Source organism: Physeter macrocephalus, chromosome 2 (genome assembly GCF_002837175.3).
Source record: "Physeter macrocephalus isolate SW-GA chromosome 2, ASM283717v5, whole genome shotgun sequence".
NCBI lineage: Eukaryota > Metazoa > Chordata > Mammalia > Artiodactyla > Physeteridae > Physeter > Physeter macrocephalus.
In genome coordinates this window covers 127,841,976-127,866,988 of record NC_041215.1, presented here as the reverse complement: position 1 = coordinate 127,866,988, position 25,013 = coordinate 127,841,976, and the positions used below count along the sequence as shown (strand labels likewise).

Genomic DNA, 25,013 nt, shown 5'->3' with positions numbered 1-25,013 from the left:
AAGACAATATTATTCACAGCCGTAGTGGTCTTTCCCTCACTCAGACCACTACGAAGGAACCACGTCTCACTGCACAGTGTCTTACACAAAAGCTCAAAAAATGTCTGTTAAATAAATATCAGTACAATTCTGCAAGTACCTTAGTGCCTTTTCATTGTGTGAACATTCAGATTTAGTACTTTTCACTGAGTAAATACCTAGAATGTCTAAACTGGCACCTAGGAGTGTATTATCTGAGTCACCTCAGCTGAAACTTCCAACCTAAGAAAAGGTCATACCTAGTACTAGGAAACTGTACTCCCGTAGGTTATATGGGTGATTTACCCTCTTAGGAAAGGATTATATGAAAAATGAAAGACAAGGGCAGTTCCATTATCAATAAAAACATATCTTTGCACACTGTTTTACACTAGCATCATGACAACACAGGAATTTAGAAGTTATAATGAAAAAGTTGCAACTGCAGAAACCACAGAAAAGGAGTCTTACAAGATTGGCCCTGAATCAATAGCAAAGGCAAGATTTGAACTTTGCAACTAACACCTTATTAGTCCATATACTATCATATTTAGGTCAACAAGGCCATTAACATTACACAATATGGTAACTAACTCAGTATAAACTTTTCAGCAAGCAGGGAGAATAGGTAGTATCAAGGGGAAAAAAGAGCTTTCTTTGCCATTTGCCAGACTGCTTTTATAACAAAGTGATGCATTAATTTTTTCCCATGCTAAACTTCCCAAATTTTTCTGTATTGATTACAGTGTAACTCCCAGCCATAAAAGCTCATCCTTCAAGACCACATGAATGTTAATGATTTCCACAAAATTGTCATTTTCCTGAAATATAATATTTAAATTTTAAAAAACCCAACAGCATAGTATCTTATTTGGGGTATCCATAAGCCAGAATTTATAGTAATCAATGTTCCATGCAAAAGGATTCCATTACATATTACCAATGATATGATTTACAGCCTCTTAACTCCTCTTTAACTTTTGCTTCTGTCTCTATTATTTCAAATTCAGATGATGTTAAAACTCTAGCACTTACTTCTTCATTTTGAGGGGTTGGAGGAGGTTTTTCTAAATCCAGAAAATCTAGTGGTCTTTCACTTAGTGTAAGTACACGAGGTGGTGTTTTTAGTGCCAGAGGTTTGAAGGGAGTTGACTGTATAAGGTCAAGATCTGCTGGTCTTGAAAATGGAATGTCTTCATTATTTCCTAAGCATAGGGGAAAAAAAAAAAAAAAAAAGGAAGGAGGGAGATTTTTAAAAGACAGGTTTTATTAAAATGTATTTGCCATTACACACCCACTAGCAATAGCTAAAATTAAAAAGACTAACAACACAAAGTGTTGGCAAGGATGTGGCACAAATGAAACTCTCATATGTCACTGATGGGAATATAACAGGGTACAACCTGTTCAATACAACAATTTCAAAAACAGCTTGACAGCTTTTCATAAAGTTAAACATCATAACTTATAATATGATCTAGCAATTCCACTCTTAAGAGATATGAAAACACATGTCTTCATAACAGCTTTATTCCTAACAGTACCAAAAAGGAAACAACCCAAATGTCCACCAACAGGTGAATGTATAAGCAAATTGTGGTTTATCCACACACTGGAATATCAGAAATAAAATGGTATGAACAACTGATACAGCAACAATATGGAAGAATCTCAAAAACATTACACTAAGCAAAAGAAGCCAGACCCAAGAGTATAGAGTGTATCAGTCCATTCATACGAAACTCTGGGAAAGACAAATCTGATCTCTGGTTATAAAAAGGAGTTTCTGGTTGCCTGGAATTGAGGGGTAGGAACTGATTGAGAAACCTTTTGGCGGGTAATGAATATGTTCTATATCTGGACTGTGGTAGAGGTTACATAGGAGTATACATTTGTCAAAACTCATCAGGCTGTACACTTTTAAATTACACTATTTTATGTATGTAAATTATATCTCAATAATTAGTTGAATTATAAAAAATACTATTTGAAATTTCAGATATTTTAGGTATGTAAATTGTATCTCAATAATTAGTTGAATTATAAAAAATACTATTTGAAATTTCAGACTATTGCAATTAATAAACTTTTTGAAGAAAATGTAAAGTTGCATTTCCCAACCCCTTTTCTAAATAATATTTTGAAAAATCCCAAAAGCTTTCATAAAAATATATAAAATACATTTATCAGGCAACTTTATAAACAAATATAAAATACCTGCTACAACAATTCTCTCTGGAACCTGCATAATCACACTAGCATTTGAAACTCCTTCTTGGAATCCTTGTTCCAGGTCAGCATTTGGTGGTGCTACCTTTAATTTTTCCGGGACCCTCATTCGCTGACTAATACCTTCGGTGTATTCCATTTCATATTGAATTCGACTAATTTCCGCCATCTCAGCAGCACTGGGAGAAGGAAATGCTGCCCCACTCACTCTGCAGGCAAAAAATTTAAAGACAGGGATGACTGAGTGTTAAAATGTCAGTCTTCTCTATGTAGTGAAGTTAGAATACCTTTTAGAAAGAGCAAAGGAGACTTCTCATTCGTGAGTACTGAATACATACAAAGGAAAAACAAAAGATTGAAGAAAATGTTTTCCTCAACGTAATACTTTCTCACTTAGTTGAAACTGCACCTGAGGATACTGCTTAGGAGCAAATTTTTTAAATTACTGTATAACCACAACACGAATGAGCACACACATACACTCTCTTCCTCTCTGCATAAATAGATATGCATGCTGCTTATATAACTCAAAAAATGCCTAAAATAAAACTTAAATAGAAATTTCCTAATGAATTATATTAAGGGAAGGTGCTAGAACTTTATAAAAATGAAATTAGAAATTCCTGTCATGCATGGAAAAAATAAAACCTTTTAACGACGAAAATCAGATTCAAAAGGTAAATAATGTTAATTCTAAATTGACTAAAAAAGAAGCAACCCCCTGAATTTCACAAAATAAAAATTAAAACTTCTCTTACTGAATGTATATCTGATGACTGAGGTGAATGAATACCAAATAGAGAATATATAATAATAAATCCTTAATGTTTGCATTCATTTTGAGGAACTATGGTGTGAAAGTTTCACACTATTAATTTGTACTTAGCATCATATTTACATGTATATTTTTAAAAAACATGACATGCCTTTAAAGGGAAAGACAGAGCAAATGCATTGAGAAACCTAAATCAGAGAAGGATCCATGCTCCAGGGAAATGCAGCAGAAAGGAAGTTGCCCCAAGATACAAAATGCTGACAGAAGTGTAAAAGAACATGATTAGCCTATGGGCAATCAGCTTTAAAGCAACTATGTCTCAAACCTATAATGCCAGCTCAACTGAATAAAATGTCACTGACCTTCCTAGTGATGTGTCATTGCTTGTTCTTTTACTCATTTTTTAATACAGTAAATACACGTTTATAATAGCTATTAAAATACTGCCTCCCTGTAGTTCAGTTTACTTTACACAACAATTCCCCTACAGATCTGAATTTTTTTGTAGGTGTACATAACAACACGGAAACTGCTTTTCCAGCTGTAAAAAAGAAAGAATAAAAATCAGTATTTCAACAATTCATTTCATAAGAAAACTATCAATAAAAGTAAACATCTACTTAAAATTATTTTTGGATTTCAACCAAAATCAATTTTCAAATCTCTCCTAAAAAGAATTATTCTATACCTCAAAAAATATAAAGACTGTTTTAAGCAGTCACTGTATTATGATTTTGCAAACGGGATAAAGAAAAGCTAATCAAATGTATATACAAATGTGAAGTCAGATTAGAAGAAAACATTTTGCCATAAAACTCCTCTAATTATTATACTCTAAAGGGGAAAAATCCTTTTCTTTTTCAGACTAAGTACAAATGAAAAAATTATGAAAATAATGTAAGGGGCAGAAAAATGTATTTGAAGTAACCTAATATTTGATGGATAAGTAATGGTTTCTTTAAAAGGAAATAACTTTGAAAAACAAATTACACTATATTTTCAGCAGAAAATATTATATATAAATCCAGGTCAATAAAAAATTAAAGACAGTATAAATGTAAGCCATAGCTGGGACATTTCTTAAACTCCATGTCAGAGATATATCACACATTTTAAACTCCACCTTACTGACATGCTTTAGAGAGTTCTTAGAGGTTGCTAAGGGGCTAAGCCCTGACAAATGGTTACTTATGACTGATAACTTGCACCCTTTATTCTTTACCAAAATGTGTGAATTTTAAGGATTTGCATGCAAATTAAAGACTGAGAAAATAGAGCCAAACGAAAATTTTTACTCACAAAAGTGTACCAACTACTGCTTGCTTTTTGGCATTATCTGTTTCTGTGCTTCATATTAAATCTTTTAACTTGCTTCAATATGCATGTGCTGGATTTAGAGCCACTTTCATCCCTGGGGGAGAAAAAACAGGAGCTAACTGAAAAACTAGATGATACTAACATTAGGGATTCATTGCTGGAAATACTCCAAATAAGGAAAGTCACTAAAGATGCACAACCTTACCTTAAAGAAAACCAGTAAAATAAATAAAGAAAAAATGAACAAGCTTACCACCAATTTTAGGCCTACAGACAGAAGCCTACAGCCATTCACTAGTTAATGCAAGATAAAAGACAACCATTGTTTCTGATTTGAAACAAAGGAAAACATACCTGATGAAAAATACTTATGTTTAAAAGAATCTTAATACTTATAAGTGTATATATAAGTGTATATATATACACACAAATTAAGGAGGAGCAAACGTATTGGTTAAATTTTCATCCAGCTATTTTCATTCAGTATTTAATTTCATATTTGTTTCATTTCATTCCTAACTTTAATTTGGTATTTAATTTGAACCAGTAACACACGCACATGGTACAAAGTACACAAGAACACACAGAGATGTAGGGCCAGAACCTATAAAACTCTTACAGGAAAACATAGGCAGAACACTCTATGACACAAATCACAGCAAGATCCTTTTTGACCCACCTCCTAGAGAAATGGAAATAAAAACAAAAATAAACAAATGGGACCTAATGAAACTTAAAAGCTTTTGCACAGCAAAGGAAACCATAAACAAGATGAAAAGACAACCCTCCGAGTGGGAGAAAATATTTGCAAATGAAGCAACTGACAAAGGATTAATCTCCGAAATTTACAAGCAGCTCATGCAGCTCTCTACAAAAAAAAAAAAAAAAACCCAATCCAAAAATGGGGAGAAGACCTACATAGACGTTTCTCCAAAGAAGATATACAATAAAGAAGATGTGGCACATACATACAACAGAATATTACTCAGCCATAAAAAGAAATGAAGTTGAGTTATTCATAGTGAGGTGGATGGACCTACAGTCTGTCATACAGAGTGAAGTCAGAAAGAGAAAAACAAATACCATATGCTAACACATGTATATGGGATCTAAAAAAAATGGTTCTGATGAATCTAGGGGCAGGACAGGAATAAAGATGCAGAGGAGGGTGGGAGGGGGACACAAGAGGGAGGGGATATGGGGATATATGTATACGCATAGCTGATTCACTTTCTTTTTTTTTTCTTTTTTTTTTGATTCACTTTCTTGTACAGCAGAAACTAACACAACATTGTAAAGCAATTATACTCAAATAAAGATGTTAAAAAAAAAAGAAAGAAAGAAAGCAAAAAAAAAAAGGACACACAAAGAAAATAAAGTGTCCCACCAGATCCTATCCTATAACCACCTAGGTCCCCATAGGCAATCTCTCATCAATTTCTGTGCATCATTCTAAATGAGATAGACTTCTTACACTTGTGTGTATATATGTGAAGCACAGTAAAAGCTTATAGTTAAAACTTACACTGAAAAGAGATACCTCAAAAGAAGTATAGCCTTGGGACATTATAAACTGAAACTTTATAATAATAAACAAGGGACGCAATTGCTAGAAAAACATTATCTCCCTGAAATGTGCTATTCTCCACATTTCCATGTACTACATTTCAGCCTTCTTATTAACTTTCCACTAGTACATCCCACGGGTCTCAACATTTCATTTTACAGCAACATCTTCTCTTACAAGACTTTCTGAGTTTGCAAAGTATCACAGACTTAGATCACAAAGGTGGACAATGAAAAGACAACTTCTGGAAAAAGTCAAATTCTCCTGTAGCCAATCTGAGCTACTTACAAAGTAGATGGAACTTTTCTACTAAGATTTAACATTGTACTGTTCCAATTACTGGCTTCTCTGCTTAAGTAAAATAGATCAAAATCTAATTATTTTCTCCCTCATTAGACTGTGACATTTTTGGTAATATCTTTTGGCAATAAAGAAAACAAATTTCTCATTTGGAGTTAAGACATTAATTCCAATTTTGTCACTTACAATCTACGAGGCAACAAGTACATGAGTCTGTGATACAACTAAGGAGACAAAAATCTCTCTCAGAATCATAGATGATCTTATATCTCTACTTTCTAAGCCCAGTGGTTCCCAACCATCAGTAACTTACTAACTTCATGCTTTTTTTCCCATACTCACACAGTACGTTAACGCCCAGCTACATTTAATCTTTTCTTTAACTCAATTTTTAAAAATCTTAAGTGTATTTTAAAAGGAAATTTTACATTGCTATTTTATTTTATTTATTTATTTTTTGGCCATGCAGCCTGAGGGATCTTAATTCCCCAACCAGGGATTGAACCCGGGACCCTGGCTTTGAAAATGCTGAGTCCTAACCACTGGACCACTAAGGAATACCCTTACATTACTTTTTTAAACCATGGACTTAATGTACATATGTACAGACACGTAACAAAAACATCACTCTTACAAAAAACCCTCATCTGCAAACCACCTAAAGTCAAGTCACAGTCCACTCGTGGAAAGTGTCCCAATTTGGCGACACAGTGATTCAAGCCTGACTTTATTATTTTCCTACTTAGAACACTGGGATGCAAAGAAGTAGCCCAGGAAGTCACAGAGACAACCTGGGTCAAACTGACTGTGGTTGCAAAGATTTATATAATTCTCCAATTACCAAAAAAAAATGTTGGGTTGTTCGTCGCTTATTATGTGGACCTAGTTCAAGGCTTTTATACAGTCACCCTGTTTCAGTTCTCTTTCCAAGCAACTAAACTTAAGGAATGGGTGTATTAGAAAATCACAGTGTAGTAACCCAGGATTAATTTTAATTTTTAAAGAAAAATCACTGAAAACTTGGAAAAATACAAATTAACGAATTTTAAAATAAGGTTACCAATCCACAGAAAACAAGTTTCAACACAAGAAGCGAGGACAGTAACAGCTAAACTTTGTAATCATAAAATAAGGCAGCCCTATCAGACAGGAAGGGATACAAAACACAATTTCCTTTTGGAAAAACCCAGCAAAACCCAACTCACGAGTGCTTGAAACCAAATAGATAGCAGGTCCCACACACAATTTAATTACAGGGGAAGAGACTACTAGGTACAACTAAATCGCTCTAATTCTTTCTGAATCTATCTTCCTAAGGGTTTTTCCTTTGGGATCTCAGACACTGAAACAAATGTTTTTCATTTAGGGAGAGAAAACATTTAAAATCCTTCACTTAAAGTTTCTCAGTGGGGTGAGAGGCCTGTAAACAACTGGTTCTATATTTGGGAACAAGGGCCCTAAAGCTTTTATCTTCTGCAACTAAAAGACGCCACCACTTTTGAAAGCATTCTCCTCCCTCGAGAATGCCCCTTGCTCTAAAGTTGTAGGACGCACCCGAGGGTTTTCTTCTAAATACCATATCAGCGGAACTCCTCCTGCAGACGAAGGTCAGAGGCTTGTCGGAACGGGAATCCGAGCTTTCCCCATTTCCCAGCTCCTGGAATGAAATCTAGGAGCATCTCCGGGCATCCACACCTGCGAGCAAGGATGCTTACGCACCGGCCCGACCAGAGGCCTCCCCGAGGTACCTGGGCTTCCAACAAGGCCTTTCTTTTCGAACACGTTCTTTTCCACAAAGTAAAGACAAAACAAACCAAAAACTACTTTTAAAGACGGCAGGCATTGGGTTCAAGGTCATACTAAAAGGTACCAGAACACCTTGGCTGAGAAGGATGAAAGAAGACTACCAGCCAAACCGCGCTTGAAGCTCTCAGGACGCCCTAAGGAAGAGGAAAGCCCAGGGTTGAAGACGAGAGGCTCTGGGGTCGGGCCTCCGGCCAGGACTACACCACGAACGGGCCGGGGCCGCAGGGGGTCCTTCCATCGACGGAGGGTCAGGGCCGCGGCGCTAGGCCCGGCAGCCGGCTCGGGCCGCGGGTCCCGGGTCGGGAAGACGTCAGTACTCACCCCTGGGCCCGCTGAAGGTCCCTGGCGAGGACCGCCGCCCGCCGACTCCCGGGGCGCTCGGGTGGGCGCTGTCAGAGGCCGTTGGCCAAGCGCACGGAAGCGCCCGGGCAAATCACCGGCCAGAGAGGCCCGCAGCGGGCGGGAAAAGACGCGAGAACTTCCGGGACTGGCTCCTCCCAGGAGCCGTAGTTGAGGCAGGTTTGTGGTCATGTGATGCAGGGAAGGGCGGACGTACGGCCCACGCATAGGAGCGGGGGCAGTCCGACGTCGATGAGGCGACATCTTTGTTATGGGCAAGGTGCGCCAAGCGCTTCTTCTGTGTACAAAGTAAACTTTCAGTAGCTAGTTAAATAACTACTTTTCAGGACTGTCTGCATCAAAATCAGGACTGGTGTGAGGCCTAAGAGTCTGCATATTTCGCCAGTTCTGCAAGTGATTCTTAAACACTATAGTACAATTTTGACGACTTTTCAAGTCCTCTATGTCTTCCTTAAACAGTGACACCTGCCCTGACTGGCTCCACTGATCCTTAAAGATGAGAATCACGGAAAAGGAGAAGTTAGGTTTCACAGTAGTTAGCAGCCTTGTTTAGCTTCCAAGAATTGTCTGCATCTAACCACTTAACCACTAACTTTCCGGGGGAAAGTCAGTACCATGCTCTTCAACGTTGGGAGGGACTGAAGCCGATTCACGGACTACTTTGTGTGCCTCGACGTTAACAAACAGCCAAAGACATACACGTGAGTAGGTACTTTTCTAGAGTCTAAAGATACTCCAGAGATGTTACCATTCTTTAAAACCATTTAGGAAGTCCTCTGAGAATTTCGTTCTTGGGCCCCTTCTTAATAGTGACAAATCATCCTTTAAGAATAGATTGATTTTAGGAGTGATCAGCCATTACAAGCCAAACTTTCGGGGGGAATTTAGAGACCAAGCTGAATAAGCCCACTATGACCAAAATCTTTAGAAGTGAGGGTCATCCTTCTCCACTAGTATTAATATCTTTCTACCTCTTAATTACTTGCAGTTTGGTTTTTACTCCTGTCCCTTACCCCCCAGGGAAATCGAATTAACTTTCAAATGAGGATTGTGATCCAATTACCAAATCCAAAGTCTTCTCCCTTAATCTTGATAAACCATAATCTTCCTGCATCAGTTGATTCTGTTAAATTAGACAAGAGTGTAGTATCAATACATGAAAGCACCTACCAGTTACACCTAAATGCTAGTAAATTCTAAAAGAAAAAAAAAAGGCTCTTTCTCTCCCTTACTTGGAAACTGTGCTCCCTTTTTTTAAAAAAAATAAATTTAGTTATTTAACCTATTTATTATTTTTGGCTGCATTGGGTCTTCATTGCTGTGCGTGGGCTTTCTCTAGTTGCAGCGAGCGGGGCTACTCTTCGTTGCGGTGCATGGGCTTCTCATCGCAGTGGCTTCTCTTGTTGTGGAGCACGGGCCCTAGGTGCATGGGCTTCAGTAGTTGTGGCTCGCAGGCTCTAGAGCGCAGGCTCAGTAGTTGTGGCACACGGGCTTAGTTGCTCCACGGCATGTGGGATCTTCCCGGACCAGGGATCGAACCCATGTCCCCTGCATCAGCAGGCAGATTGTTAAGCACTGCGCCACCGGGGAAGCCCTGCTCCCGTGTCTTTTGTAATAAAGCTTCATGCTGGGTCTTCTGTCTCTTCCGTCATTAGTGGGGACACTCCTGTTTATGATTCAATCCATCATTGACTGTCTTTTCACCCACAGTTGCCTCAACTCTTTTGTGGGAAAAGGTGATATTTAAATCTAAATAAAATTAACAGACCATTTTGTCTCATCCTGTTACACTAGTTCTAGCCATTTCTTTGTAAGTGTCCCATTGGAGCTTTGATCCCAACAGGGTTTCCAACTCAAATTTTCTCCCTCTTCCTAATCCAGATAACTTCTGAATTTCCTTGTTCAGTTGATGGCAAGATATTTTTTTCCAGTCACCAAGGTTCAAGATTCTGAAACCACCTTTCACTGTCCCCCATCCTTTATATTCTCCCACCTCGAGGCTAACTGTCCACTTTCTCTGTCATTTCTCTTCCCGCTACAAGACCATTACCAATCATCTGGACTGTTACCCTTTTAACTGGCCTCCGCATTTCCAATATTTTTCTTTCTCTAATTATTCCTGGATATTGGATCCACAAAGAACCTATTTTTACAATTTGTGACAAAGACATCCCAAATTTGAAGCCCCAAATACAAAAAGAAATTGATGACTTATAGTCCTCCACAAATTCAAATGTCCGTACAGCAGTACAGTAATTTTTAAAAACACTTGAAACTGGGAGGGTAGTATATGAAATATTGGATCTTCCATGTTACCATTTGTATGATCATTCTACTCTTTGGCTCAAAACCTTCAGTGGGTCTCTAATGCCAACCAATGATGTGCAAGTTCACCTTGGTGTTCTAAACCCTAATATGGCCCTCACCTCCTGCTATGCCACTTTATTTACCCCTCCTTGTGTGTGTGTGTGTGTGTGTATGATATACATGTATATATTCCATATATTCTTGACCATTAATTGTTCTCTGAGATTTCTTCATGCTTTCCCACTACTTACTTTTATCTATGCTATTTCTGCCACCTAGAATGCCATCCTGCCTCTGATCACCTTCTGTTTCTCGAAATCCTAATTGCCCTTAAAGGACCACCTAAAATGTCCTCTCCCTTATGATTTCCTGAGGCCTCCAACTTTTGAACCACTGTTTGTTGCCTCTTACAGTACTTGTCATATTCTGTTCAGTATTATAATTATCTATGTATTTGCCTTATTTTCCCTTACCAGATGATAAGTTCCATGTTTGAGACCAAGGTCTTTATCTCACTCATCTCTCTATCTTCATGGAGCAGCCATATTGAGCATGTTGTAGGTCTTGGGTTTAAAGTAATGAGATCTATTTCCCTGTTTGACTGATCAATTGGAATTAAAGAGAATTCCAAAGCAATAGTTCTAAAAAGGTTTTGAGCAGTGTTAGCATTTTTAGAAACACCGTAGAGCCTCCAAAAACCTAGAGAGGGTCATATTTATCTGAATGTTTAAGTTGAGCCCGGTTATTCAAAATCAGTTACGTTTCCTCCTGTGTTTGGTTGTCTCTTAGTTTCCAGTAAGCAGAGCTGGGATTAGGGTGAGGTGAATTAGGCACTCTTAGTGTTCCGCAAGTGCCCTGTCAGTAAGTTGCAAAGAATCCCTTAGAGACTGATCAAGATTTTTCTTTTTAAACAGGCTTATAAGTAGAGAGAATGAACTCAAACACAGCACTCATTGTTCTACTTGTCAGCAGTAAAAATAAGTTGATTAAAATAGATGAGTATATTTTTTGACTCAAAATGTTTTCAAATTAGATTTTTTTGTCCCAGTTATGAGAGTGTTTCTAAATATTTATTTGAGCAACAATTTTCTTGGCTTTCTTAGCATTATTACCCAGCATCACTATTCATTCATTCTGTTTTTTCCTTTGATTATATCTTTATTGTCATTTAACACAGCCCCCAAATTTCTTACCTATGAGAGTTAAGATTTTGTGTATTAAAGGCATTCATCTTTACCAATTCTCTACCTTTGAAATTTTATGAATATTTTTCCTTGAAGAAGGAGTATTTGCATTATAAATGGGAAACATTTATCAAAATATGACCCATAACTTCTGTAATCTCTATGTTTTCCTATTGATTTGTAAAAACTCCTTAAATATCTCAATAGGAAATGATAAAGATATGATTAGGCCTTTCACAGTAAAAAACAAAACAAAAAAAAAACCACGCACTAATTAAATACACTAAACTAAAAAACCCAGATACTAATTTAAAGTGATAAATATTCAGACTCACTGGTAATGAGCAAAATGTAAATTAAAATGAGAAAGGCAAAATTACAAAAGAATATGCAGTATTGATAAAAGCATAAGGAGATGGGTATTTTCATTACATTGTGTTGATGCAGCTGGAAATTCTAGCAATGTTCCCGGAGAACATTTATATATATATGTACATATATATATATATATATATATATATATATATATATACACGTATATATGTGTATCTCTCTCTCTCTCTCTCTCTCAAAGGCCTAAGATTGCAAGTCCTTTGATTCTGCAGTTTTCCTCCTAGAGATTTATCCTGAGTAAATAATTGGACAAATGTAAGATAAAATGTGTATAATATGTCCATAATAAAACTAAAATAAATGCCCATCAATTCATTGATTTATGTAGGAAATCCATGTAAATAATGATTAGTTCTTATCTATTGATGTGAAAATATGTCCAAAGTGTATTAAGTTTGATTTGAAAATTTAGTTTCAAGACAGCATGCTTTTTATTCCATTTTTGTTTAAAAATATATTTACAAGAAAAAAGTCTGGAAGGATACTACCTTAATTTTCTTGGGTGGGGGTGAGGGTTAGATCATGGCAACTTTTATATTCTTCTTCATAATTGCTGTTGTTTTTACAGTGAACATATACTGTTTTTACAGTCCAAAAAAATTTGTTTACATTTTGAAAAAAATAAGACCAGATATAATTTTTTCAATTTTATTCTTAGACAATACAATAAAATAATATTTAAGCTGTAATTACAGAAATATTAGTACGTTACAACATTGTAATTTTGTCAAGATATAATATAAAATATTCAGTATATTTTAAATATATTTCATTTGGTTACAGAGTAAATATTAAATTAAGTTTAGTAGCAGTAGGTTACATTGGATGCCTAGAAAAATCTTTGTAAGTTAAACTAGCAATAAAATTCAAATTTAGAATTATTGTAATACTTTTATAAATAAGTTACTTAATAATGTTTATCTTGCAAAAAGACCTTTGAGAAATCCACTATTTCAGCACACTGTGAAATTCCAAAGTTGAAGCCCGAAATTTAAAAGAAACAAGTTATTTACATTTATCTACAAAGTTAAATCTTCATAACCTTATAAACTACTGATAGGTATCTGGAAAGGAATGCACATGAACTATGTTTTAATGCTCAGTCTCAGAAGCGGGACTGAGCAACTGTTAATATGGCTTCATTGGAATTTAAGGTTTTAGCATCACTTGTCTTCCTCAGAAGTTAAACACTGATAAGAGGGCAAGAAAAGATGGAGGCTTGGGGACAAGCAGAGGCCAGTCATTTGGCATTAGCACCAGTATAGGGCATTTACTTGTCAGTAAAATTAGGTGACCTTAAGGTCATTTGTGATTTTGGACTTTAAAGAGAGGCATGGATGGAGCAATAGTAGCCAGCTGTACCTGGTAACTGTCTGTAGAATTGTTTCTTAAGTGTTTGCCTAGAGCAGTTCTTCCCAATCAGAAATCACCTGGAGGGTTTGTTCAAACACAGATTTCTGGGCCTTAGCCCCAGAGTTTCTGATTCTAAAGGTCTAGGGTGAGCCCTCGAATTTGCACTTATGGCAAGTACCCAGATACTGCTGATGCTGCTGGTCTAGAGACCACATTTTGAGAATTGCTGACCTACACAGGGTTTGTGGAGATCAGCTAGCCCTGTGCCGTGATAGTACAATTAAGAGAGTAGGATATTTTTAGAGCAAAAAAAGTCTTAGTATACGATGAGTCTAAAAAAAAAAAAAAATGAGTCTAAGTAAATAATCTAAGTAAAATGCACTTCTCAGTTTAAATGTAAAAATGGCTTGACAGTAGCCACATGAGCAGTGAAGGATGCCAACCAAGGTCGCGGTCTGTGCTGTCCTCTGGGGTCACATCTTCACTTACAGAGCAACTGAGGCTGAAGCAATAACCTGAATTTAAATATCAGCACCACCAACGCCACCTAGGTGGATCAGGAAGCATATTTGACATAGAGCTGCCCAACGATACAATTCGTACATTAAGATTTTTACACAATGGACTCTTTCAGTGGTTTGTAAGAATATATAATATCAAAAACGTGTTTTTACAAAGGAAGAATTAGATAGTTAACAAGAGACTAAATCTCTGAACACCCAGTTTAAATGGAATATTTAGAGCAAAGGAAAAATATTCTGAGCCTGATTAGCTAACAAATGACTTAAGTTCTTCCATGGATTGCTGAACTACTATTTCATAAGGTAGGCACCGAGATTTATAGGAATGGGGATAAAGTGCACATCTAGGAAGTAGTGTCCTTGTTATTTGTGTGGATGTAATTAATTCACTAGGGTAAACATCGTATCTATTTGAATATAAGCAAGCTATATTGCTGCAGTGAAATGAATTCAATGGACAAACAAAAATCTTTTAAAAAATGTAAACCAAAACCAGACAGTATTTCCAAGGCTATTATGATTCCACTCAGAGCAACCCCCTTTCGGCCATAGTCTTGGGTATGTTTGAAAAAGCACTAGAAAAATCCATGAACCTCAGTTCAATTCTGGTTCCTTTAGGCCTTAGGTTCCTCACCAGGTTTGAAAGTCCAGTTTATTCATGATGCTCTAGCATTCCACTTGTCTCCATCCCCTTCCCTGCTCAGGGTCTAAAGCTCTAGGAAGCGGGTGGTTGGGCGATCTAAAACAGATTTAGCCTCCCTGAGTCTCGAAGACTGGAATAGAAGGGGGGCAAATCCTGGGAATCCAGTAGACCAAATAGCTCTTAACTTGTAGCATCAAACTTTATACAGTTACCATTTACTTAGTGCATTGGATACAAATGGAATACAATTTCAGTGATATTTTGTGAAAAGCCTACTGCCTTGAGTTAGGGAACTTTGACACAGTACAGATTTAGAGAGCAGTATCACAGAACTAACTTCAAAGAATGCTTTGTTGTGTGGGGAAACAAGTAGAAACTTTGTACTAAGCCATCATCGGGCGATACTGTTCGGTGAGAGAAAAATACTTAAATAACTGCGTGTTCTTTATCATTCCTCGGTTATTTGGGATGAAAAGTCACAGTTCTATTTTTTCTTTATTTCTTCAATGTCTCCTCTTCATGCACACCTGACAGCGACTTATTATCTTTTCTAACTCCCCAGCTTTCACAGTTGATGGAATAGGTTTTCTGAAATAAAGAACAAAACTAAACTAAAAAAAAAAAAACCCACAAAAAGTTTCCTCAATTTATAGATAAAAGGGAAATACTTCCTGGGTTCGAGTTTTAGTAATGAAAGTTGTAGGTCATCTAAACTTTATTATCGGGAGGTATATTTCTGAAAAGGTATCTACGTCAGCATTTTAGTCGTATTTAGCAGCAACTTGCAGGTGCGAACTTACGGATCACTTTTTCTGCAATAAAAACCACTCCTATCCTTTTAATACTCTGTATTACTCACAAGTCTTCCAATACAGTAAATTAAGATTAGCAGATCATTTAGTATCGATAGTTTCATTCAGTAGTCTATAAATTCATATATAAATATTAAATACATTTAGTGATGACAAAAATCACATGTTTTTTGGTCTTTATTGGTACAGTAGCACAAACCATGGCTACTTGTTGACTCTAGACCACTTGTAAACTGGATTTCGTTGGCATGGGGAGGTTTTTTAGATGTGAGTCCATCAACACACAGGGCATGAAGACCTAACATAGGCAACCTTTGAATAGTTATGCAGTTGAGTCATCAGATTAAACTTGACTTTGAAGAGTTACCTGAACATTCTTTTGGGGTCTAATGAAGCCAACCAGAAACTGTAGGAATTTGAATAGTAGTTGCATGTTCCTCTTCCATGACATTCTATAAATGGACTGGCTCGGAATTCTTCTAAGCAGGAACCGGGGGATGCCAGTGCCTGCCCAGCGCCCTCTGAACCTGCACTTGTGAACTATCATAAGACAAGTATCCAAATAAGAATTCTTTGCATACTGCTCACATTTTCAATGCTCTAAAATTTTCTTTTTTGTACTAGAAGACAGTAAGAAAAAAACCCAGAAAGGATGAATTAAACCTCTTGTGCTTCTTTACCCAAATTTACTAACACTCCAGCTACCTCCCAAGTTGAAGGATGGTCATCAAAAATAAAATAAAAGCTATTTATTTTGCCTGGAATGCTCTTTTCCCCAGGTCTGACTGGTTCTTTCTCGTCATTCAGGGGTCTGCTTAAATATAACCTCCAAAAAGAGTTCCTTGACTTCATCCCTATCAGTCTCTCCCCTTATCTTGCCTTATTTCCTTCCTAGGACTGTTCACCACCTGAACTCATTACTATTATTGTTATTTTGTCTTCTTGCTTATATGGCTATCACTAGGATATAAGCTCCATGAGAGCGGGAACTTTGGTTCACTGCCAGTATCCTTAGTACCTAGAATGGTCAAGGCACATAGTAGGTGTTAAATAAATATTTGTTGAATTAATGATTGAATGAGTGGATGTCTGTGAGTAAAGAAGGGGGAATAGTGTATCATAAATGATGCTACACAGAATATGAATGACCACTAGCCATGTCTGTGCAGGTATCAGAATCACAAATGTTAATCCCTAGATTTCTTCATTTAGTACTTACATCTCGGGAATTTTTCTTTAAAGGGCTGTTTCTTTTAGTTCCCGTCTTCATAGGAACTTCAAAGGGTCACAGTATAAGGCACAAAGATTTTGGAGCAGACAGGCTCAGATTCAAATCCCAGTTTTACCACTTACTAGTTGTGAGACCCTGGGGAAATTTCTTTACTTCATTCTTACTTGTAAAACTGTAGATGATAGAAACTACCTTGCAGGGTTTTCAGAAGGCTTTTGGAGGATATATAAAACAGCTGCCACATTTTTTTAAAAAGGCATTCTATCACCAATATGGTAGCTACTCTTCACTTAAATGTCTTACTTAGAATTTGTGGGTAGTCTCTTTCTGAGAAGTCTATTTTTTAAAATGCTTCATTATTTACCAAAGAACAACTTATTTGAAGTAAAAAAAAGTATATTTGCAGATTTTCAAGCAAATATCCACAGCAGATTGTGCATATTGATGTCAAGCGATATCATTCCTGGGGGCCACATCTCATCGAGCCCAATGTAAGAGTCCACAGATTATCTTTACTATGAATTTACTGTTCCTTTTCTCCTTACCATGATGAAAGAAAATCCTTTCCAGAGAGAAATCCAGCCAGGAGGACATGAGGGGATATCAGTAGTCTGGCTGTGAACAGCTATGGCAATTGCAGGACCTTCACAGACAGTGCATCTGTAACACGAAACAAAGAAGATGGCAGCATCGCCACTTTCTGCACCATGATGTGCTGCCTTACATTCCATTACAAACGAAGTGATTCAACTGCTCCCATCACGAAACTAAGGGATTGGGATTTTACCTGCTAATATAAGGCTCCAGGGCCCGGCCAGTAATTGGAGCCATGTCCACTGGCATCAGAGCTGGTGTTGACAGCCAGTATGAATAATCGTTTCGAGATGCGAAATTACATACATCATTGATATTGCAGAATAAGAATGGCATTGTAGTAAATCTCTGCAGGCAGCTGCCAAGAGTTCCTAATGAAACATCAGACTGGGTGTCACTTTCAGTAAATTCAAATTATTTTGATGATCATTACTAGAGAGAGGCTAATTAAAACACAACCTATGGCAAAACCTGGAGAAAGGCAACACAAAAGAGCTATTTACAAAATGTGTGATTGAAAAGTTCTAATACTGAGAGAAATTAAAGATCCAATAGGGAAAGAAATCCCCCTTCGTTCTTCCACCTTTAACGCTTCCTGTGGCCGTTTCTAATCAGTCTAGAATTTTAGGACTAGCAGAGGTTGCTTGGAAAAATGTCTGCTTCAAAGTATTCCCAGGTCTTCATATGTATATGCTAGCCAATAACCGGACAAAGCTTAAGAAAAGATGTTACTTTGAAGATTAAAAAGCAGACAGGTGTTTTAGTGAAAAGTCTGCGTTGCACAGGATGAACTAGATTGACATTCACGAGCCAGGCTCCTTCTAGAGCTTACGGTCCGGAATGAATATTAGACAGGCCAACGTCTTATTTACTCTCTTTAAAAAGTGCTGTGAGGGCTTCCCTGGTGGCGCAGTGGTTGAGAATCCGCCTGCCGATGCAGGGGACACGGGTTCGTGCCCCGGTCCGGGAAGATCCCACATGCCGCGCGGAGCGGCTGGGCCCGTGAGCCATGGCCGCTGAGCCTGCGCGTCCGGAGCCTGCGCTCCGCAACGGGAGAGACCACAACAGTGAGAGGCCCGCATAACCAAAAAAAAAAAAAAAAAAAAAAGTGCTGTGAGATACTCAGGTTGTTTATACTTAACTTCAGAGGGAAGTACCCCATGCCATAAAAATGTAGAGTCCGCATGTGGAACAAAGTAGCTAGAAATGAGAACGAGGGCATTACCCAGGTCCTGTCCATGGGAGTGTTCATTTCCTTGTACAAAGAGAAGAGAAAACCCCCTATAGAGTGGTTCCGTCCCTTCTGGACAGGAGGGAATCGCCGTGGTCTGGCTGTGCCGGGTGAAGACAAAGCCCCTCACCGCTGTCCCCCGCGCAGGTGGCCCAGTGTCGCCAGGTCTCCCCTTCAAGCCAGGCAGCCCATCGGACCCAGGCTGTCCTTTAAAAAACACATTATACACGTTGCAACACAAATGAAACCTCAAACTTGTTTCTCCAAAATACTAATTTAAATGTTTATTTATATATTTATATATTTATTAAGCCTCAAATACAGAAAGGAGTCCTAAAGAATAATGGTTTATAAAATGGCCGAAGAATATTCTTAAATGTTGACTATTTTATTACAAACGCCCCTTACGATAGATATTTGTGTATATCTGATGATGAGTCTTCTGAGATCGGGTTTTCATCTTTGTATTGCCCTGTGGTGCCTGACATCAAGACGAACTCTGTCTACTTGTGAATAATTCTCAGCACAGTTTGTGTTGTAGGAGCCTTGCTCTTGCCTTGGCCCCATTCTGTAACCCAGACTTGGTCAGTAAAGTTTTTAAATTTATGGGATTATGAATAAGAGTTTTAATTTTGACCATTTTGAAAAACACATTTTTAAGGAAAGTCGAATGATTAATAATGCTTTAAATGTTTTAAAGCACTCAGGACAATGCTAAGTCATGAGTGATTATGCAGCTAATATTACAATTAATATTATTAGTTAGCATTGTATCTAAAGACAGATCTCTAGTCTTTACAGCTGTATTATAGTAGATCTGGGCATATGTCAATGAATTCGAAATCACATTTAGAGTTTTCTCTTACTTTAACAAAGTCAGCAATCCTAAAAAATAAGATTTGGAGAGCTGGGTATTTTTCTAGAAAGGTGCTTTTGAAACTTCTGCAGAAGGTAGGTTTTGATCCAGGCATATCAAATTGACACATATAAGTTTATGTCCAGACTAAAGTACTTAAAGAGGCCCCTTTTTGGGACACGCACAGGAGTTGTTGAGATAGTATTCAAGAATGGTAAAGTTAAAAGACAGCTTTCCTAAATAGGGATACTAAGTTGCTCTTCTATTCATATCAAGGTAACGTTTTTCCAACTATGTACTTAGGTGCTACTCTTACAAGTAGATATTATCAACTAAGTACACAGTATCCGTTTTTCTGAAAACAGAATTGGTGTTTCATTAGGGCTATGTGTCCTCAGGTTAAAAATCTGAAGTACATTTGCCCAGTTAACAGATAGGAAGAATGGTTTATTCCAGTAACTCTTGATTTTCTGTCTTCTTCCGAAAGAACGTTTTGCCCCGGCTTTTAGTCTAATCTGCACAACACAAACTGAAAGATCTAGATCTAGATCTTGATCTAGATCTTAGAGTCACAAATTTGAACAAGGCTCCTTTCTCTGTATATGTATGGGTAATAGCTCTCCTTCAGTGAAGGAGAACAGCCAGCTGTTTGTTTACCTTGCTCTCCTTTACAACCTTTGTTGCCTTTTTCTCCAATTGGTCCAGGGGTTCCTGGTAGTCCATCCTTGCCTGGTTTACCTCTTGGCCCACAGGGTCCTAGGCAAAAAAACCAACATTGTATTGAATGGATCATATAGAAAAAAAGCAGGGTGGCCAACCATCCCAGTTTACCCAAGACTTCTACAGTTTCAGCAATAAAAGTCCTGCAAAGAGAACAGACTGGGCAGACTGGGACAGTTGGTCATCCAACATGTTACACCCTACTTCCCGGGGGGAAAAAAAAAAAACCCCTGAAAAATGAGCTAGGAGTATATGAAATACAGCAGTTTAAAATTGTGCTACCATATTGATTTATGCTGCTCCAGAATTCACTATGCCCTTGTACTGATCAAAGTAATAAATCATATCTCTCTTATCTCCCAGGTGATTCAGGCAAATGCAGAACACAACAATTCCATTCAGAAGTCCATTACAATATGCTAAGACTATAGAAAAAGGTTAGTTCAATTCCCATGAACCAATATTTTGAAAAGATTTCATAATATTAAGCATACATTTGCATATACTACTCTTCCAAGTGCTGTACAAACTGTTAGAAAAGTATAAATACCTGAAACTCAGGTTTATTTGGGCAATCATTTATAAATAGTCAGAACTCTAAGACTGACAGTTGTCAGAGAAGATAGACTTCATACTTTTACCTTAACCACAAAAATCCTGAGTGTCCTAAAGTGTATTTGTTCAAGTTTATACTGTACACAACAGTTTTCAATAGATTCAAAAGGAGTTTTATTTGCTGGTCAAGAGTAAAATGAGCTCAATGCTAAAGCTGATTATTAAAAACACTGTACTGTGTAATATTTTCTGTGAAGTTGTATCATTTGTTTCCAAAGCTCTTTACAGGTATTTTGGTTCAACTGCTGACTAGTGATCGAGTCAATGCTGCCAGTTCCACACCTGAGTTTCCCGGTAGCCCCGGGGGCCCAGGTTCTCCTTGCACCCCTGGTTCTCCAGCTGGGCCAGGCGGGCCTGGGCTTCCTGGAAGGGAGATGATCTTCACTGTGCCAGGGTCTCCACGTGCACCTATTGACATGAACATATAAGAAGATGATGGCTTTCCTGATGAGTTACTGTTTCTTCGTGGACAGCAATACTAAAGAAATAATATTTACCAGGTGGTCCTTTTGGCCCAATTCGCCCTGGAGGTCCACTTGGTCCCAGAAATCCTGAATTACCCTTCTCCCCTTAAAAAAAAATAAAAAGGCAACGTGATTCCACATAGAACAATGGGTTTCCGAGCTCTTTAGGTTGATGGTCGACTCTAGATAATGGGAGTTATGACCGGAGGTTATGAGTTCTGTGACAATGGCTGCAACTTAGTTATATTCGCGTGGGTTGTGGAATTTCATTTGGACCCAATCAGCCATGTTTAATGTCTATTAAAAATATATTCTAGGAGTAGGCATTAAGAACTAGTATTTTAGCATTGAAGGGGAAGCATTCCTAAGAGTTCACGTTTTAAGTTCAGAAATCAATTCAATTTAATATTTAAGGTAAAATATGAAGTGACATTAAAACCTATTTTAGCACTTCCTAGTGAATTATATTGGTTGTCAATAGTTATCTACTTTCTCAGCTTATGAGTCTAGCTTTACTAGTAGCCCAAAGTTAGTTATGTTAGGAACTCTCACGAGCTCATATAGAATATCTACTTGGATGTAAACTATCAAAGAGGTAAGATTTCTCTCCCAAACAGTCTTTGACATGAATGAAATGTTACCAAGAACCATCGATTTGGAGAAATAGTCTCTTTTAAAAAATCTTGACAAAATGTAGACATTACATCTGATTACTTACTCTCACGAGCTCATATAGAATATCTACTTCGATGTAAACTATCAAAGAGGTAAGATTTCTCTCCCAGTCTTTGACATGAATGAAATGTTACCAAGAACCATCGATTTGGAGAAATAGTCTCTTTTAAAAAATCTTGACAAAATGTAGACATTACATCTGATTACTTAGAAAGAACTTAATACTAAACATGATATTCATAGCAGAAATATGATAAAACAATTATATTACCCAAAGCTAACTGGCAACTACACTATAAATTATCCACTAGATATCAGAACTTGAGGAGAGTGTTAACATTGGCTTACATCTACCAGAAGAGGCCTAAGTATTTTTCCCTTTGGGGATTAAAAATTGCCAAATAAAGAAGTGCAAACTCATAGGTAGTGCCAGATGACAGATAGTCTTATTCTGGAATCTAAGAGACTAATTGAATGTGTTTCACGGAACATATTCCAAAGAACTGATTTTACGAATCTTCCCTCTATATACATCTAAATATTTCACCAGAATATTTCTTTCTTTAGTAGGGCCTTTCTATAAGTTTTCAAGTCTTAGCTGCTCCTGTCCTGGGACCTGGGGGCGTGACAGGCGCACACATTTTCCCCAGGCTGTCTGACAGTGTTCACCAACCCAATGTCTAGTGAGTCTCCCCAGAATCACTTGCTTTGATTTCTTCTTTGCTATTTTGCTCCTTGAAGAGCCAGTGGTTGAAAGCATTGAAGAGGCTCTCTTTAAACTCCAGCTTGTCCTCCCTCAGACCTGGAAAAGTTTGTCTTTCAGAGAAACATGGTTTTGTTCACTTTGGTTGAAATTCTTGTGTCGCATCTATTTAGTCTATGATAATAGATTCCCTGCACACACAAAACAATACCAGTGGATTTAACCAGCTAAGACAACAAATCCAATATTCAAAATGTCATCTGAGGTCATAGCACCCTTATGGAAGATTCGAGAATTATTTTCTGAAACCTGAAGTTTAAATTTATGTGTATGAACATTTTAAACTTAAAATCTCCAAATTACATGTCTTCTCTGATGAAAAACATAATACATGTGCCCCATAAAAAAACAAGTGCTTGAATCTGCATATAAAAATTTACTTACCCTCCCCCATTATCAGCTTGGGGAATATTCTTTTAGATTTTCAGCTTCTTAAAATTATCACACATGCACAAAGTAAAATAAACCATTCAAAGCAATACTGTGGCTACTGGTGTAGTTCCTTATCCTCCAGCCCGACACACATCAGTACTCTCAAAGGTAACCACTTTAAACTGTTTCTGTTTTGAGTTTTTCTATAGTTTCCATCCTTAAGGTATGGTTTAATTTTTAAGGTCCCTGGGGTTGTGGGCTGGTGGAGTCTTCCTTCTTCGTCCATACTGAGGTCCTATTTGTAGCCCAACTGTCTGTGGTGACCGTAGGGGTTCAGTAAACGTTTGTGTACCCTAAAATATGAATCAGTCATTGTCTTTGCATCCAAAGAGTAGTGCACAAAAACAGTACCTTTCATGCCTGGAAATCCATAGAATCCAGGATCACCTCTGACCCCTGGCAGACCTGGGGCACCTGGTGCTCCCTATATTTTAAATAAGAAAGAGCAGAACCACAGACATATTTTTAAAATCACAATACTCACTACAGTTTGTTTTTTTTTAAGCATATAGGATATAATACTATGTTGGGTCAGAAGGAGTTAAAGTTGTCAGACATCATTTTCACATGCCAATCCAGTATTTCACCTCCTGTAACTCCTGTGCCACCTACCTCACCTTACGACTATCATTTTCAATAAGAAAGAAGTAAAAACTACCCTTAAGCCCCAGAGCCAACATAACTTCTCATGTTAATGTATGTTGGTGTGAGTATTGGATACAATTGGATATTCTGTATTCTAAAGTGAACTGCCCAGTATTTGAAGATCTTTCAGGAAGAATAGGTACCAGATTGCCAGGATGAAAATTATAATTTGTATTTGGAATTCTTGCAAAGGCAACAGAGTTGCTGTTGAATTGTAGCACCCACCATCATTCTAACTAAGCCATCAGGGTTATAACTTACTCTGGTCAGAGCGATAGAAGTAAAGGTTCCAGGGATGGGAGCATGAAGGGGTTGACAGGGGAGTTTTGACATGCATGTTTGGCAAAGATGCAGTGATCTGACCGGGCAGAGAAGCTCCCTCCTCATGAGGCTCAGACTAATTGCTGTTGTGACCACGAGATTCTCAAGCAAGGCCACTGGAGGAGAGGGGAGGGAACAGGGCTTCCGAAAAGAGTTCTATGTCAGCATGCATATTCATCTACTCTTATACTGTCCATATGAATGAGACAGAATGCTATTACTTGAAAACAATGAATTGAAGGTCATGAAAAATGCCGACAATAACAAAACTGGTCTTTCAGCCTGCTGTCTTTGGAGCTAGAAGATGAAAGAAAGAACAGTCCTATTTCTTAGATAAGCTGGTGTGAGGTTAAAAAAGGAGAGAGAGAAAACACCCATGCGATCAAGGAGTCTCAGGCTTCTGAAGTCTGGCCTGTTCTCCGGAGGTAAAGATAACCAGGGAGGAAGCTCGGGTGCCAGGCCCTGCCCTAGGGTGGAGAAGAAGCTGCTTCCCGCAAGGAGAGAGCTGTTAAGGGCAAGGAGTCAGTTTAGATATCCATCAAGAAGAGTTTTCTTTCAAGCGCAAATGCAGAAGCCTAGACTAACCTTGGAGGCACAGGGGATTTAAGAGAGATCGCATTTCCAAACCAGACTTTCCACATCCCAGTGCCCTTGGAAGGGACTTTCAGCGTGATCATAGGGTTAGCGTTTGTCACTTTCAAAGAATTACAGAGAACATGAGAAGTACCTAAGACTGGAGTTGGGCAAATATCTCACTTTTAAAAAAGAGTTTTAAAAAGGTAGATTCTGGGGCTTCCCTGGTGGCGCAGCGGTTGCGCGTCCGCCTGCCGATGCAGGGGAACCGGGTTCGCGCCCCGGTCCGGGAGGATCCCACGTGCCGC

General features: G+C 37.9%; 2 protein-coding genes across 12 annotated transcripts in view; both read right to left on the bottom strand.

Annotated features, from left to right (window-relative positions):
• Window positions 1-8,494, bottom strand: part of MFF (mitochondrial fission factor) — a 35,870-nt gene extending 27,376 nt beyond the window's left edge. For 3 of the 11 annotated variants that reach the window (XM_028482312.2, XM_028482320.2, XM_007126990.4), the window contains exons 1-5: window positions 8,334-8,494; window positions 4,322-4,433; window positions 3,385-3,563; window positions 2,236-2,456; window positions 1,054-1,223 (exon numbers count right to left, since the gene is read on the bottom strand). In XM_028482312.2, coding sequence (XP_028338113.1) covers window positions 1,054-1,223; window positions 2,236-2,456; window positions 3,385-3,422 — 429 coding nt within the window. In that variant the 5' untranslated portion in view covers window positions 3,423-3,563; window positions 4,322-4,433; window positions 8,334-8,494. The remainder of the gene's footprint in view (window positions 1-1,053; window positions 1,224-2,235; window positions 2,457-3,384; window positions 3,564-4,321; window positions 4,434-8,333) is intronic. The other 8 variants (XM_007126983.4, XM_028482323.2, XM_007126985.4 and 5 more) reach the window with 5 other exon arrangements.
• Window positions 8,495-13,046: 4,552 nt separating this feature from the next.
• Window positions 13,047-25,013, bottom strand: part of COL4A3 (collagen type IV alpha 3 chain) — an 86,074-nt gene continuing 74,107 nt past the window's right edge. Inside the window, exons 44-52 of the mRNA XM_055079438.1 lie at window positions 23,518-23,590; window positions 21,330-21,401; window positions 21,115-21,240; window positions 20,155-20,253; window positions 18,636-18,848; window positions 17,604-17,781; window positions 17,362-17,476; window positions 15,953-16,125; window positions 13,047-15,361 (exon numbers count right to left, since the gene is read on the bottom strand). Coding sequence (XP_054935413.1) covers window positions 15,277-15,361; window positions 15,953-16,125; window positions 17,362-17,476; window positions 17,604-17,781; window positions 18,636-18,848; window positions 20,155-20,253; window positions 21,115-21,240; window positions 21,330-21,401; window positions 23,518-23,590 — 1,134 coding nt within the window. The 3' untranslated portion in view covers window positions 13,047-15,276. The remainder of the gene's footprint in view (window positions 15,362-15,952; window positions 16,126-17,361; window positions 17,477-17,603; window positions 17,782-18,635; window positions 18,849-20,154; window positions 20,254-21,114; window positions 21,241-21,329; window positions 21,402-23,517; window positions 23,591-25,013) is intronic.